Source organism: Magnolia sinica, chromosome 3 (genome assembly GCF_029962835.1).
Source record: "Magnolia sinica isolate HGM2019 chromosome 3, MsV1, whole genome shotgun sequence".
NCBI classification, from domain to species: Eukaryota; Viridiplantae; Streptophyta; class Magnoliopsida; order Magnoliales; family Magnoliaceae; genus Magnolia; species Magnolia sinica.
Genome location: NC_080575.1, coordinates 20,114,250 through 20,130,497, shown reverse-complemented (window position 1 = coordinate 20,130,497; position 16,248 = coordinate 20,114,250). Strand labels below are relative to the sequence as shown.

The 16,248-nt window shown below is 45.5% G+C and overlaps 1 protein-coding gene across 19 annotated transcripts in view; it reads left to right on the top strand.

Moving 5' to 3' along the window:
- Positions 1–291: 291 nt before the first annotated feature.
- Positions 292–16,248, top strand: part of LOC131239659 (pentatricopeptide repeat-containing protein At5g18390, mitochondrial) — a 36,611-nt gene continuing 20,654 nt past the window's right edge. For 12 of the 19 annotated variants that reach the window (XM_058237484.1, XM_058237483.1, XM_058237481.1 and 9 more), the window contains exon 1: positions 292–1,854. In XM_058237484.1, coding sequence (XP_058093467.1) covers positions 354–1,748 — 1,395 coding nt within the window. In that variant the 5' untranslated portion in view covers positions 292–353 and the 3' untranslated portion in view covers positions 1,749–1,854. The other 7 variants (XM_058237478.1, XM_058237472.1, XM_058237468.1 and 4 more) reach the window with 4 other exon arrangements.

Below are 16,248 nucleotides of genomic sequence, written 5' to 3'. Positions count from 1 at the left end.
CTCCGGGATACACTGTAGGCACAAATATCATCCTTATCCAAAACTTCTGTGGCTCCCACAAAGTTTCCAATGGTGAAAGTTAAATCTCAACTGTTGTGGTCCACCTGAGTTTTGGATCTACCTGTTTTTTGCATTTCCATCTTATTATGATCTTAAGAAACTGGTGAACAGATTGGATTTATGACTGGAATATTTATGAGCCCTACATAGCTTCCGACCACAGCAACTTCCGGTGGGCCGGAACCCCGGACCGGGTCGCCATCCGGTCCGGGTTTTAAAACACTCGATCGAAAAACCGCACCCTCCCTCCCGAATTTCCATTCACTATCTTCCGACTCCCAGCCCAAACACAAATGCTCCTCCGCAAACCTGCCACCCTTCTAACCCTCCTCCGCCTATCCTTCCTACACCAACCCCATCTCCACCGTCCATCTCCCCATCTCCACCGTCCACTCAACACCCAAACCCCATCCCCAACCAATCTCCACCCTCCATCATCCCACGACGACTACTTCGCAGCCGTCCATCACATCTCCAACATCGTCCGTCGCGACTTCTACCTTGAACGCACCCTCCAGAAGCTCCGCATCTCCATCACCTCCGACATCGTCTACCGCGTTCTCCGCTCCTGCTCCAACTCCCCAATCCCGTCCTTCCGTTTCTTCGCGTGGGCCCGCTCCCAGCCTCGATACGCTCCCACAGCCATTGAATTCGAGGAGCTGATCCGGACCCTTGGCGGCTCCCGCCACTGGGAACACATGTGGAAGGCCGCCGAGCAGATGAGGTCCCTCGGCCTTCCATTCTCACCCGACACCTTCTCCCTTGTCATCGAATCCTACGGCCGGCACGGTCTCGTCGACCGGGCCGTCGAGGTCTTCAATCGAATGCGGCACTTCGGCTGCCCGCAGACGGTCCCTGTCTACAATTCCCTCCTCTCCGCCCTCGTCGAGGTCAAGAACTTCCAGGGAGCATATGCACTTATCCGCCGGATGGCCCGGAAGGGTGCGGCCCCTGACAAGCAGACGTTTTCAGTCCTTGTCAATGGCTGGTGCTCTGCTGGTAAGTTCAAGGAGGCCCAGGAATTCCTGGAGGAGATGAGCCGGAAGGGGTTCAATCCGCCTGTCCGTGGCCGTGACCTCCTCATTGACGGCATGATCAATGCCGGGTACCTTGAGTCGGCCAAGGAGATGGTCCGGAAGATGACGAAGGAAGGATTCTTGCCCGACGTTTCCACATTCAATTCCTTACTGGAGGCGATCTGTAAGTCTGGAGAGGTTAATTTCTGCGTCGACCTCCTCCACGATGTTAATCGGTTAGGGCTGTGCCCAGATATTTCAACGTACAAGATTATGATCCCCGCTGTCTCGAAGGCTGGCCGGATCGATGAAGCGTTCAGGCTCTTTCATTGCTCGGTCGAGGACGGGCAGAAGCCGTTTCCAAGTCTTTATGCCCCGATTCTTAAAGCACTTTGTAGGAGTGGGCAGTTTGATGATGCATTTAGCTTTTTCAGTGATATGAAGGTGCAGGGCCACCCACCAAACCGACCTGTTTACACAATGCTGATAAAGATGTGTGGTCGGGGCGGGAGATTTGTTGAGGCTGCGAATTATCTGGTGGAAATGACAGAGATGGGTTTCGCCCCAAGGGCCCAGAACTTTGACATGGTTACGGACGGGTTGAAGCATTGCGGGAAGCACGAGCTGGCAAAGAGGATCGAGCAGTTGGAGATTTCGCTTAGAGGCACTTGATTGATGGAACGGTTATTGTTTTCGAGATTGATATCTGCTTCAGTTACCATCGGCGGGCCAGAACTGGGAGATGGGTATTCCTTGGGAAATTGAAAGGAGTTTTAAGGTAAGCTAGTCACTGTACTTGATTTGGCTTACTTTTACATGCATTTGGTTTTCTAGAAATTTAGGTTCTTGTTTGAGAATGTTGGTATTTTATGAAAGTGTCATGTAAAATTGCTCAGACTTCAATGTTTTGAGGTAGTATATAAAGAGATGCTCACATCCAAGTGGTTGGACTGGTAATTTGGTGTTCAATCAATGAATATTTTCTTCGTATCATGTTTGTGCAACATCCAACCTGTCCAAAAGGTTGGCCACAACATGAGGTTCAGCTTAATAAAAAATCAGCCTAATCCACCCATTTGGTGGGCCTCACAAACATTTCTTTATTGTATCAATGGCCATTCATTGTTTGCTATAGTGTCTCCAACCCAATGAGTCGAATTGGCTGATTTTTGCACTAGGAGATCCCTATGGTGGGACCAACACATTGGAAGGGTTGGATTTCTCAAACATATGAAAGGTTGGAACTTATTGTCTGGTTGGACAATAACTTCTCATTCAACCAGTTGGATGTGAACATCTCTATTATATAAATGCTTGAGCTGAGAGCTTGTAGTATAATGTGTTTGGGTTTTACAGTTTGTACAACTTGTACCTGTGGTTCAGTGATCCAAACCAATGGTATGATACGGCTCATTGCGGATGGTCCATGCACAAAAGGTCCCCGAGATTGGAAGATCCTAGCGGTAGGATACTTGGTATTTTTGCTTCAATGTACAATTGTAGTAGTTTCTTTCTTTACTGTCTACTTGTTAGGGGACTGAGGCTACCTATTCCACCTTGGAGATTTTGGTGCATGGGCCATTGGAAGTGGGTCCCACAATATCAGCAATTGTAATCACTGAACCATGATGCCCATTTTACAAACTGAAAGACCGGGGGCTACTATTACAAACTTTCGACCCAAACAATGCATAATATCTCATCATTTTAGCGGAGAGTGTCAAACATAAAGATTGAGGCCGTTTACATAATGGGCAATACAATGTTCTATGTTCATGTGTGGAGATGGAGGGTGAGAAATGCTGAGGCAATGTGGGTGAGGATGGTGAAGAGGTGCTTTGCAGTACATGTGCCAACTTTGCATAGCGAGATCAAGATATTCATCAGGTGGGCCTGCCACGAACATTCCTGGTCTGTAAAACAGTCTGGTCATCTCATAAAGTGGGTCAAACATATTTGAGGAAAATGGACTGTTAGGAAAAATGAACTTTCAATGTCCATGTGTGGCTTGGATGGGCGGGCCAGCATCAGCCGGCAGCCTGATTTGTGGGTTCCTGATGGGACCCACCTTACGAAAGGCTCAGAGCCTCAGATCCTGCAGATATGTACCAGCTTGGCATGTCTGCTATTTTACTACTACTTCAATCCAACCTTACCATAGCATTTCTTGTTACTATATTATTGCTATCTTACATAAATAATGGTTTATTTGTTAATTTTCTTTTCTTTTCTTTTCTTTTCCTGCAAGTTTGAGAAACCACGAAGATTACTCACTCCCATTGAAGTTTTCATTGCCTATCCACCTTAATGTGAATTGTGAACCGTGCTATCAAGGATTGAAGAAAGACTTGAAAATTTCTGACATGATGTGATAGCTTTTCAATTTTTAACATTTAGGTCTAAGAATTGCTCTGAATGTGTTATGAAACACTTTACTTTCTGGATATTTATGTGAACTACTGGGAAACTGAGGCCAATCTTCTGGTCTATACAACATTTAGAAAATGTAAATAATTCATCCGAAGTCTTGGACGAAACAAGTCTTAGGTGATGCTATAGCTTCATGATGCGGGAGGAGATCTAAGCTTTGCATGTGGACATCGAAATGGGTTGTTGTGGCACTTTGCCTACCAAAAATTGACAAAATGTCTTTTGAATATGTTAGTCTCCTCCATACAAGAAAAGAACGGCATTAAAATGGTTGTTTGATGGGATAAAGACATTACTCTTGTATGCTTCTTTGGTGATGAGGAGAGCGAGGAACACCATTGAACTGAAAGACCTGGATAACAGTAAGATTTGTTCTAAAGCCCGAAGGAAACTGAGGATTAAATGCTTTTGTCACTTGCTATTTTCAACTTTGCTTAATAATGCTTGTTCTAGCATGTCACCAGTTTGGGTAAAGGAGGGTCGATGTCAGGTGGGCAGCTGGCCGTCGAAATTTTGCTAAGCAATCATAAGAATTCCTGTTTAACGTAGTTCGTAATCATCATCATCTAAGCCTTATCCCATTTAATTTGGGTCGGATGACAGAGTTCATAATGCTGATCCTAGATAGCTGGGAAGGTTATGATCGTATGATGATCACACAGAGAACTTTGTGGCAATGCCACCCAACATAACATCGAGAATATTAATGTGGGGGCAAGCCATAATAAGACCCCCTAGGCCTGATGGGTTCAATGAATTCCTCTTTCAGCCTTGTTGGTTTGGCATGGAATCTTGTGAGGCAATACAAGAGCTCTTTAATTGAGGCAGATTCCTTCTAACCCCTTCACTCTTATCCCTAAAGGAGTACAACAAATTAGTTTCAACCATTATTCTTTCATTTTGTTTTTCAAGGATCCTTTACAATTTTTGTTGAAAGTGCTTTGCTAAACATACTAATTATGGTAGGTGTCGATGTAGTTTTCCTGCAGACCCTCCTTGGTTAATCCTTTGGAACCTGCATACAAGAAAGTAAAAGACAAAGGAGACCCTGGCTAGTGCAGGGAACCCTCCGATGCCTAAGTCAGGAAATGAGGTCTTTTTAGGAGGTGATTCTTTAGGAAAATAGTCACCAGTCGTATTCTAGATAGAGTATTCATATGAATGTGTGTACCTTTCACTGTATATGGTTGAGAGGGAAGACCATTTTAGCAGGAAATCTTCTCTATTTAGTAGGGAAGATAACGCCGTTGGGAGCCTTCCCCAATTAGGACTCCTGCTGTTTTGGAGATCTTTCCCGTATGGGTATCCAGATCTTCTGGGGATCTTCCAGGGATTACGGTCATCTGGGATCCTTGGGATCCGCTCTTATCTCTTGCAGATCTTGGGAGAGATCTTTGGGACGTTGGAGAGATTTTCGGGCTATTCGTTCAGGACAAGGTCGGGCGGAGGATGCGCCAGATAGAGTGGAAGTAGATAATGCCGAGCCTCTTCGACAGATCAACATTCACCTTGTCAGAGGTTACGCCGACCTAAGGCCGAGCTACATTTGACCTATGGTCATAGGCCAGGTCGATCTATAACCGACCTATGACCAATATGTAGTTATACCGACGTAAGGCCGAGCTACATCTGACCTATGGTCGGGTCGATCTATAACCGACCTATGACCGACATGTATTTATGCCGACTTTATTCAATAGGTCGGTCATTTAGGCACTACCCGATATTATAAGCCCATATCAACTAGCTTTCATCTCAAGCCAATTTAATGTCAATTACATTCTTCTGGTGCCTGAATCGATGAGGGACCTATAGTAAGAGGTAGGACATGCACGTGTTACTTGAAGACATGGTAGGCACTCTTTGATATTATCAACCAATATTGGTCAGCTTTCATCTCGAGCTGCTCGAGTGTGGATAACATTCTCTCACTGCATGAACTGATGAGGGATTTGTACTTATTAGAGGCTAACAGGAACATGCGGACTTTTACTGGATGGTATATATCTGCAAAGCTTGTGATTTGGTGCTGTGGATTTCTTGTTGTCGGTCATGGATCAATTTGGTTTTGCCTAAAGTTGATTGGTTGTATAAGAAATTCTAAAATCTTGTCTTTTTGTTGTTATCAATGAGAACTCCTATTTTGAAGGATTCTGCATTCTGCAAGGAAATCCACTGTCCTTAATCATCATGGGAGGAATTTGGGTGCCTGCTGAACCAATTTTTTTTTTTTTTTGGGTTGATTATTTAAGGTACGAGCAGTTCTAATGTTCCCTTTGGTTGTTTCTCTTGCAGATTGTCTCCTTGCTAATTTTGTCGACTCTCTTGATGATTTGCCAATGTTTCAAGCCTTAAAATCAGTACAATGAAATGGTTCTACATTCTCTCAAATCTGCTTTAGGGTGGGAGGCTACTACATTGGTGGCTGTTGGCTTTTGTATATCTATTCCTTCATGTAATTACTTATGGATTCAGCTCACCATTTCAAACTCCTCAATGCATATGGTGCCCCTTGTTGAATTGCTATAGTGTCTAAGGCCATCAGTGGGCCGAGGCCTGGCCTAAATTTTGTTCTGGGCTGCCTGGGTAAATCAAGCTGGATTGATTCAAATGTTTTGATTTCCCTCTGCCTGGACTGGCTTGGGTCCACACCCATTGACACTCCTATGTCTTTGTAGCTGGAAGAGGAGAGTTCTTTCCTATGTGGCCTCAACTGAAGATAGTCTCTTCCTCATTTCATATCTGCTAAAAGTGCTGCTTTTGCTTTTCCCTATAGTTGCATGAAGCGTGAAGTGAATTGACAACAGATTTAGGTGCGAGAGCAGGGAAGCCTCTATTTTGAATTGTTAGCAAGTATAAATAGCTAGGAAGCAGGAGTTAGAGTGTCATGCCCCAAACTCGGAAACCAGGCTCACAAAATTCTCAATCGCCGAATCCGGTGCTGACAGCCTCCGTAGTACCCCATTCTCGGCTCCCAGCGTATATACGCCAGATTCCGATCCTGGGATCCTACAAGGAGGATTTTCCAACGTATATTTATCTCGTAATGAGCATAACCACAAGATTACCCAAATCACAAAAAAAACAGCATCATCATCACATATCCACTAATATAATCGTTCGAGTACAATACAGAAAGGGAAATACATATATAAAATAAATCAAGGCTCCAGACGACCGCTGCACGCTCCAGGCTCAAGGCTGCTGCAACCTAACACCACCTGCACGCATCTATCGTGCATAAGCTTATAGAAAGCTTAGTGGGTGGTGAGAGTGTGTGTGCATAAGGTAAGGGCCAAGTAAGCACTATCAGAGTAATCAGAGTAATCAGAGTAAGCGGAAATACTGAAAAACCCATAATCATACAATATCAGAAACACTAGCAAGATCATAAATCATACGAAATCAGAGTAATACGAAGACATGCTAATAGGCCCATAAATACCATCAGTCTTATCCAGGCTATGCGACGCAGAAATATAATAAAAACAATATCATATACTGATGAAGCAATGTAGATCAACTATGCAATGCGGAGACAATAAGCCAAATATCAGATGCCGCTGATACAATGTAATATACAAATCCTAATGAGTCCACGAATACCGTCAGTTGTATCTGGGTCATATAAACGCATAAACATAGTAACCCAAAATGCCATAAGCGGCGGATGTAATGCGATATGTGGTGCGAATGGAATGACCATGCTGGAGTGTGAAGTCGGGATGATAGTACGTAGTATCGCAGGTCACGGGGTCCATCACAAGGGGCTTCTATCCAAACCAGTCCCATACCTAAATTTGGATAGTCAGACTCAATGTGATAAACTCCTAATCTCAGGTTAGTCGCGCGCCCAACCGAAATCCTGGCCATGCGAAGGTACACGTAACAAATAGTTACGCACCACCAGCCCGAGTGAATAGTGAAGGAATGAATGAATGAATATGCAATTCCTGCTCAATAAGTCCACATATCAGTACGGTTACTCTCTGGGAAATCACCGGGGTCTATTACACTCCAAACTAGATTGCCGCCTCATCGCGCGCAACAAGGTGAGTGGAAGAGACCTCACTATCCGCCTGCCAATATCGGGCCCGGCTCGTCGATAGCGGACCTATTCCTCGAGCTGGTCAGACTCAGCCTAGCATTGCCCCCTCCTCTCGGGCAGGTAAGGCCGTACCCCCTTCCAACCGACCACGACACAGTGGGAGACGCGGCCTAATGGTATGCGGCCCTCATGCGCTCATACATCCACTCGGTCTAGACGTTGGAGCAACCTCTGGAACCAAGAGGGTTTAGGGACTTTCACCCAGGGATATCTATAGCACCCCATGTAGAACAGATTTTCGGTGTCCCATCTGACCATTCACGAAATACCTGTGAAGGCTATGCCCTTAATGTCACTAGGACGTACAGTAATCACAACACACAATGCAAGATGCATGAGTCATACAAACCAGTCATGCATCAATCCTGCGCATACCATGTACTCATGTGAGACAATCTCCTCCTATCCGGGAGTCTCATAACAACATGCCCAATGTCATATGCAATGGTCAACCACATCTCATAACAAACATGCAGATGATGCATATGGGCATGTATCGTGATGCAATGCTGTCACATACTCATAATCGGTATCAATAACTGGCACCGACAATCGGCATCGACAATCAGCCTGGACAATGTAGAAATTTAATCAACATTACCCCCAAGGAATGGCCCACATAGAGCCTCACATATAATGGACCCATGCCTCACAAAGGGACTGATATACAATGCCATGGGCCGCACTCAAGAGCTTAATACACATCACAATTGGCCTTTCACATGGGCCTAACATACATCACAATGGGCTCCATCGCCTGACCCTCAAATGCATCACAATGGGCCTCATCACATAGGCCTCGACGATCGGCCTCAACAAACGAAATCGACACTCGAAATCGGCCTCGACACTCGATCTTGACAATTGAAATCGGCCTATATAAACGGCCTCGACAAATCAAAATCGGCCTCGATACTCAGCCTTGACAGTCAAAATCGACCTCGACAAATCAAAATCGGCCTCGATACTCAGCCTCGATAAATCAGAATCTGTCGATAATCAGAATCGGCAAATCAGTTACGTCAATCAGAATCGGTAATCGGTCACGACAATCGGTTACGACAATAGGAATCAATCGGTAATCAGAATCGGCAAATCAGTCACGACAATCGGATCAATCGATAATCAGAATCGGCAATTCGGCCACGACAATTGGATCGGTCAATAATCAGAATCGGTAAATCGGTCACGACAGTCAGGATCGATCGATAATCAGAGTCGACAAATCGGTCACGACAATCGGATCAATCGATAATTAGAATCGGCAAATCAATCACGACAATCGGGATCGATTGATAATCAGAGTCGGCAAATCGTTCATGACAATGGGATCAATCGATAATCAGAATCGACAAATCAGTCACGACGATCGGGATTTATCGATAATCAGAGTCGGCAAATCGGTCACGACAATCGGATCGATGTATAATCAGAATCGGTAAATCGGTCACGATAATCGGATCAATCGATAATCAGAATCGGCAAATCGGCCACGACAATCGTGATTGATCGATAATCAGAGTCGGCAAATCGGTCACGACAATCGGATTGATGGATAATCAGAATCGGCAAATCGGCCACGACAATTGGATCGGTCGATAATCAGAAATGGTAAATCGGTCACGACAATCAGGATCGATCGATAATCAGAGTCGGTAAATCGGTCACGACAATCGGAATCGAACAAGGCCTGAGGGAAGGTCGCAACGTGGACATTAAACCATCATTACCTAACAATGTGGACATCTAACTAACATTGCTCTCAAGGAGCGGTCCTTATAGCGCCAACATATAGTGGGCCCATGGTCTCACACAAGGGCCTAATACACATCATCATGAGCCTCGCTTATGGGGCGTATACACATCACATTGGGCCTCACTCGTGGGCCAATATATATAACATCAGGCCGCATCAATGGGTTGAATTAAATGGGCCAAGTCAAAGGGGCCAATACAAATGGGCTAAGTCGAATGGGCTGGAAATACATCTCAATGGGCCTCATCATATGGGCCATAAACACATCACGTCTGGCCTTGCCCATGGGCCTCAAATACCTCACAACAGGCCACAACCCATGGGCTTCAAATACACAATAGGTGAGGCCTACACATGGGCCTTATACACATCAAGTGGGGTATATCAATGGGCCGCACTAATGGGCCTCATATACATTAAGTGGGCCGCAACCGCTACACCATTCATTCATCTCTAGAGATTAGTTTAGAGTATTATCCAAAAATTGAATCATAACAAAGATCATCTGGACCATACCACACATACCAGTGGTGATAATGATTTCCATCCTTAAAATTAAGGGGGGCCCACCATAGCATTTATTTTCCATCCAGTCTATTCATTTGGCCACAAAGACCTAAACCAAGAGGAAAACAAATATCATATTGATCCAGAACCTCTTTGATCCCTAAGGATCTCAATGGTAGGCGTTCAATTCCGCACGTGTGGTCCACCTGATAGATCTGCCCCATTTTTAGTCCTAGGATGATCTCATAAAATGGATGGACAGTGTGAATGTAACGCATGCATCAAAGTTGGGGGTCTACATACGTGCTCATCAAATGAATGGACGGTGTGAATACTAAATATATAGTAAGGTGGGTCCCGCTCATTCCAAACGGACGGACGGCTAGAAAACCAAATCATATATCAAGGTGGGTTCCATCCCACACGTACAACACGTGTGGGGTGGGCAACACACGATCTGGGATGGGATTGGATGGTGAGATATAAAACATACATCTGGGCCGTGCACACGTCCAGCCACTGGACTGTGATGTGAAATGCACACATCAAGTTGGACCCCACCCCACACATGCAGGGGTGGGCCACGTCATCCAGATGGATGGACGGTGTGCTATAACACATATCACGGTGGTCTGCACCATTCATACATGGACGGTGTGGATAATAAAATGCATACATCATAGGTGGGTACCCACCGTCCAGGCTTGCTGGACAGCTGAGATATACAATAATCATTAAGGTGGCCCCACCAGAGATTTAAATCTACCTCAGTCTAGGTGAGGTGGGTCCACGTGGGGCCCACATAATATAATATTATATTATATAATAATACATACATATATATTATATAATACAGGGGGGTGTGGTACGTCCAGCGTCTGGTGAGTCCCACCGTCTCTAACAGCGGACGGTGGGGATGAAATGAATACACCTACTGACGTCATTTCATAGCTATATAGCTAGTGAGGTATCTCTGCCCATCCGTCCAACAGGAGGGTCCCACATGGGGCCCACCACAGCATTTATATATAATATAGTATGTTATTATTATATTTTTTTATTTTGAAAGAGGTCCAGCGTCCGGACCCTGGACGCTGGACGGTGTGTATAAAACACATACTCCATGTGGGACCCACCAATCTGGACCGTCTGGACGACTCACGTCCTCAAGCAGGCCCCACCATCCCATGTGGACAGTGGGTGAAATACATACATTCAAGGTGCTTTCCCACCATTTGGACGGTCTGATGGGTTCCCCCATACGGACCATGAAATACATGCTCCACCGTCCAAGGTCTGGACGGTGGAGACAACACATCAAGGTGGGGTCCACACGTGGCCACCTCACATGCATAGATGAAGCAAATAAATCATGGTGGGGTCCACAAGACCAAACTGCTATTTGTGTTTTCTCTTCACTCACGGTGTCAGCAGCACTACTGCCTGCAGTGGATGAAAGATGTACATAATATATATTATGTATAAAATTCCTGGTGAGGTCCACGCATCCTACTGACGTCCTCCAATTGGACTGTGTGCGATTTTCACACGTGTAGGGTGGAACCTGCAGATAGACGGTATGGAGTACAGATACATCATGGTGGCCTAACACCATCCAAGCTAGTCCAGCAGATGGACGGCCAGATGCACACATACATTGAGGTGGGTCCTCACGGCCGTACGGCGTAGATCAAGTGGGCCACCCCCATTATCATCTTTAATAAAAAAGAGGGAGAGAGAGAAGGTGAGAGGAACGGTGAAAAATAGGAGGGACCCCACCACTATGGGCCCATCCAAGATACAAAACATACATCAAGATGGGTCCCACCACATGTGGGCCCTCAAATAATCAAATCCACACAAACAAAACAAAAGAAAACACCCACCTCGAGATCTCTTCTTCCTTCTTCCGCCAATGCGTGATAGAGTCCCAAAGAAACAACTTCAATGGTGGAGATGATCATTGGGTGGTGGAGATGGGAGATAGGGAGGTGGGCCACACTAGCCCTCTCATGGGAGCCATGGACGTGAGTTGCTCCATGGAGGGATTGCTTAGAGGAAAGGAGATGAGAGAGGAAGTGATGTAAGAGAAGTGATGGGAGAGAGATGGTGAGGTGATAGGAAAGTTGACTTTAGGTAAGGGTGATGTAAGAAAGGGATGTTGCTTGTACTTGACTTGATGGGATGAAGTACTTGACTTTTGACATGATTGATGGGACATTATCTTGGGATTGCAACGCGCGGCGTTTCCTCGAACCGAACGCGAGCCTACATCTCCTGGCCTGGGTATCGCCTCAGCGCGCGAGATGCGACGTCGGAACCGTGGCGACGACGCGGTCGCACTGGTACAAGTGTCGTGTCGAGCCGACTCTGGAATACAAAATACGATTCGAGGTCGCACGCAACTGCCGATAAAAAATCACGGGTTGCCGGAATTCGACCGAAAAGACCGCGGGAGCCTACGGAACGGTACGAGGTAGGACACGGGTCTTACATAGAGCTTGAGTCTGAAGTGTGATTTGAAGCCGGAGTGCAACCTTACTAGAAGGATCATGCAACTAAGATTCGCCCTCCAATCTTAAGTTCAGGAAGGTTTTGTATGATTTCTTCAGGCTTGGACATCAAAGATGAGAAGCATGGTGTTTGCTGGGACAAGATCTGTTGCCTCAAGTAGAGTGAGATGGGATTCAACAAAAGTTACCCATCGGTTTCCAAAATTATGATAGCGTAGTCTCCCCCAACTTAGGTTACATTGAAGGCAAACAGTTGTGTCATTAATGCTTTTGGTGGGCCCTCCTTCATGTTTAGATTATAGTTTATCAACTTGGAAAACTATCATGGACCTTCATAACGAAGCAAATGTAAACACGCGGATCTTTATAGAAGATGTGATGAGGACATCGTGCATACGCACGCCCGCTCGCCACCTACATGCACACGCACACCACCACCCCTATGCACGTACGTACGCAGAAGGAGGACCCCACCATCGATCTGGCTCGATGACGACGTCCAGAGAGGGCCTCCTACCTAGAAGATAAGTTTTGGTTAAAAAAAAAGTGGGCCCGATAGTCAAGAAAAGCCCATCATAGGATCTCATGATCGTAGCCCACTCGTCGGATTGATTTTATATTTTAAGTTTTGCTTATTGTTATTATTTAGAACATCGTGAACGCTTTAGATTTCTTTGTTTGGTTTTTATTTTAGTTTACTTCCTCGCCAAGTAATAGGTTGCGCACATAGTGTGAGTTTTTTTGGTATAGGGTTTTCCCTATAAATAGGCACCCTTTGTAGTTCTTTTCATTCATTCAAGTTTAATAAAAATTCTTGCTTTATTTTTCTACTCTCTTCGTGAGTTGTGGAAGAATTCAAAAGTGGGTGCCAAGCCCTCCCTTCTTCGAAGGGCTAACTACCGTGGTGCGAAGCTACATCTATCCCCATCCGCCCTACCCTCTTCCATCCATATATCTCATCTTCTATCATCATTATTGCTTTGAATTTTTCAGCTTTTGCAGCTATTCATCCACCTACAGGCAGTTTCCAAAATCTGGACCTGTAGGAGGGCTGAAACTTCGGCAGAACACTACGCCTCGACCTTAGGTCGGATCGTCGTCAGACTTGGAGAGATTGAAGGTCTTCCCTGGCCGACCAAAGCCTAGGTGTCACTTTGGGAGGCGGCCTTCCATCACACCCGCGACCAGCCCACTCGCGCACGTGCGTCAGCCCCGGGTCACCATATGCACGCAGGAGCTTCTCCAAGTCAGGTTTTCCTCTTTTCATTCATATTTCCTAAACCCTAGCCTTAGTTTCCATTATCCTTAATTTATTTGCCCCTTTTTCACGCTAGGGTTCCTTGAATTGAAATTGGGGAATCCCTTGGATTAGAGACTAATTTTCATGCATGTGTGGTTGATTTCTATTTCCCTTTGACATCGTTTGGTTTATAATTTTTATTGGTACAGTCTTAGCCTATGTCGGCCTGGACCGGCATAAATTCCCCTTTTTAATTGAATGATTTGGATTGTCGTGTGGGATGTAGAATTTGTGCAACTGTTTCTGAATTGGTATGATCTAAGCCTGAATTCTTGCATCTCATACGTAAATTTCATGTCCTGCATCAAATTTGGTATCAGAGCCTAGGGTTCTTGTAGGGGAATTCACAAAATATTTAGGGTTTAGTTTGTTTGAGTCCTTCATGCATTCAGTCCATCATATATAGCTGAATTTTAGTAACGGTGTGTAGTCTCCTTCATATAGAGTCTTGTACGGTCATTTAGTTTTTAGACGCATATAGTTGCCATAGAAGGTCCTTAGGTTGAGCAAGTCAGTGTATGCCCACACGTATGGGTTGTGGTTTCGGCTTGCACCTCACACTAAACATGGAGCAACTGCAAGAAACAATGGCCAAGTTAGCCCAGCAGGTTGAGTCATTGAATAAGCACTTGGAACAACGCATAGATGAACGCCTTGAAGAAATAGAGGTCTCCTTTAGGGCAAACCCCACCACTGGGGAGGATGCCCAATCTCAGGCAGTTGGTCAGGAGGTTAGACCAAGGAATGGAGGTGGCCAAGGAGCTAGTCATGGGCACGTACCTGTGCACCCATCCGTGAGGGACATCATGATCAATATGACGTAGATGAACAACTCTTCAAGGGAGTTAGGGTAGATGTCCCTACATTTGATGGCAACTTGGACCTTAAAGCCTTTCTAGATTGGCTGACGGATATGGACCACTATTTTGAGTGGTATGATATGTCAGATGCTCGACGAGCCCGATTCGCCAAGATGAAGCTTGTGGGTCAAGCAAAGAGGTTTTGGGCGACGGTTGAGCGAAAGAAAGAGCGAGGGAACTCCCAATAGTTCATTGGGTAGAGATGAAAGAAACGCTTAAAGAAAAGTACCTCCTTTTCTCTTATCGCTTACGATTGATTGATGAGTGGCAGTCTCTTCGACCGGGTTCCATGAGTGTTACAGACTATATCGAGAAGTTTTAAGAATACTCGACCCGCTGTGAGGTTGATGAGGACCCAGTTTTTACCCTCGCTCGTTTCAAAATGGGCATCCGTCCTGATATCAGGAGAGAATTGCTCGCCAAAGAGATAGACACTATTGAACAATTGTACCAAGTAGTGTTAGATGTCCAGCAATACCTTAAAGCATCTGTGGGAAGGCGGTTTGACTTTCGCGAATCCGGTGCTAAGGCCAACCCCTTCGGGGCTAGACCTAACACCGGATTCCAAAACAAACCTTCCCTTAATGTTCAGCCTAGACCTAAGGATGATAAGGGTAATGAGATTGTCGGGTTTAGTTCACATGGAAGTGGGGCCACTAGGTGTTTAAGTGTTAGGGGTTTGGTCATTTTGCTCACCAGTGCGGCATGAGAGAGGGCACCAAAGTACTTGTTATTGGTAGGCAAGTAGAAGTAGTGCCCCCAGAGAGTGATAGTGAGGAGGAGGAATATGAGCCAGTCGAAACCCCTAGTGATGAAGAAGAGGGAGCACAAGAGTCTGTAACCCTCGCAATTGTGCGTTGCGCCCTGGCTCAAGCCAAGAACACTAATGACTGGCGCCGCAACACGATCTTCTACACTTATGCAAAATGTGGGGAAAAGAGCTGTAAGATGATTGTGGATAGTGGTAGTTGTGCCAACGTGGCATTGACTAGCACTGTGAGTCGCTTGGGCTTAAAGCTAGAAGCCCATCCTCAGCCCTACAGAGTCTCCTGGGTTGATGAAACATCCATTCCAGTCTCACACCGTTGTCTTGTCCCTATTCAGTTCGGATCATATAAAGACACAATTTGGTGTGATGTTGTTCCTATGGATGTGGGCCATATCATTCTGGGTAGGCCGTGGCTCTATGACAGAGATGTTACCATATTTGGTCATTTAAATGTGTGTACATTCTGGTTTGAGGGCAAGAAGGTCAAGCTAAATCCTCTGCCACTCAAGAATACAACTGAGAAAGAGTTCACTACACAGAGTGGTGTGAGTGGCCCAAAAGAAGCGAAGGAGTTGAAGTACAAGTCCAAAGCGCTCCATATTTTGAATGCCAAAGACTTTGAGTGAGAGACAGGCGAACTCGATGATATACGCCCCTGTGGCTAGGGAGAGTGCACCAGAGACTAGCGTAGAGTTACGCACTGAGGCAATTCAGGTAGTACATGAGTTTCGTGATGTTTTTCTTGATGATCTATTGAATGAGCTTTCCCCTATGAGGGATATACAACATGCCATTGATTTAATCTTTGGGGCGACTCTACCAAACCTCCCGCATTACAGAATGAACCCAAAGGAGTACGCTGAGTTGAAGAGGCAGATTGATGAATTCCTAGAGAAGGGTTTCATTCGAGAGAGCATAAGTCCATGTGC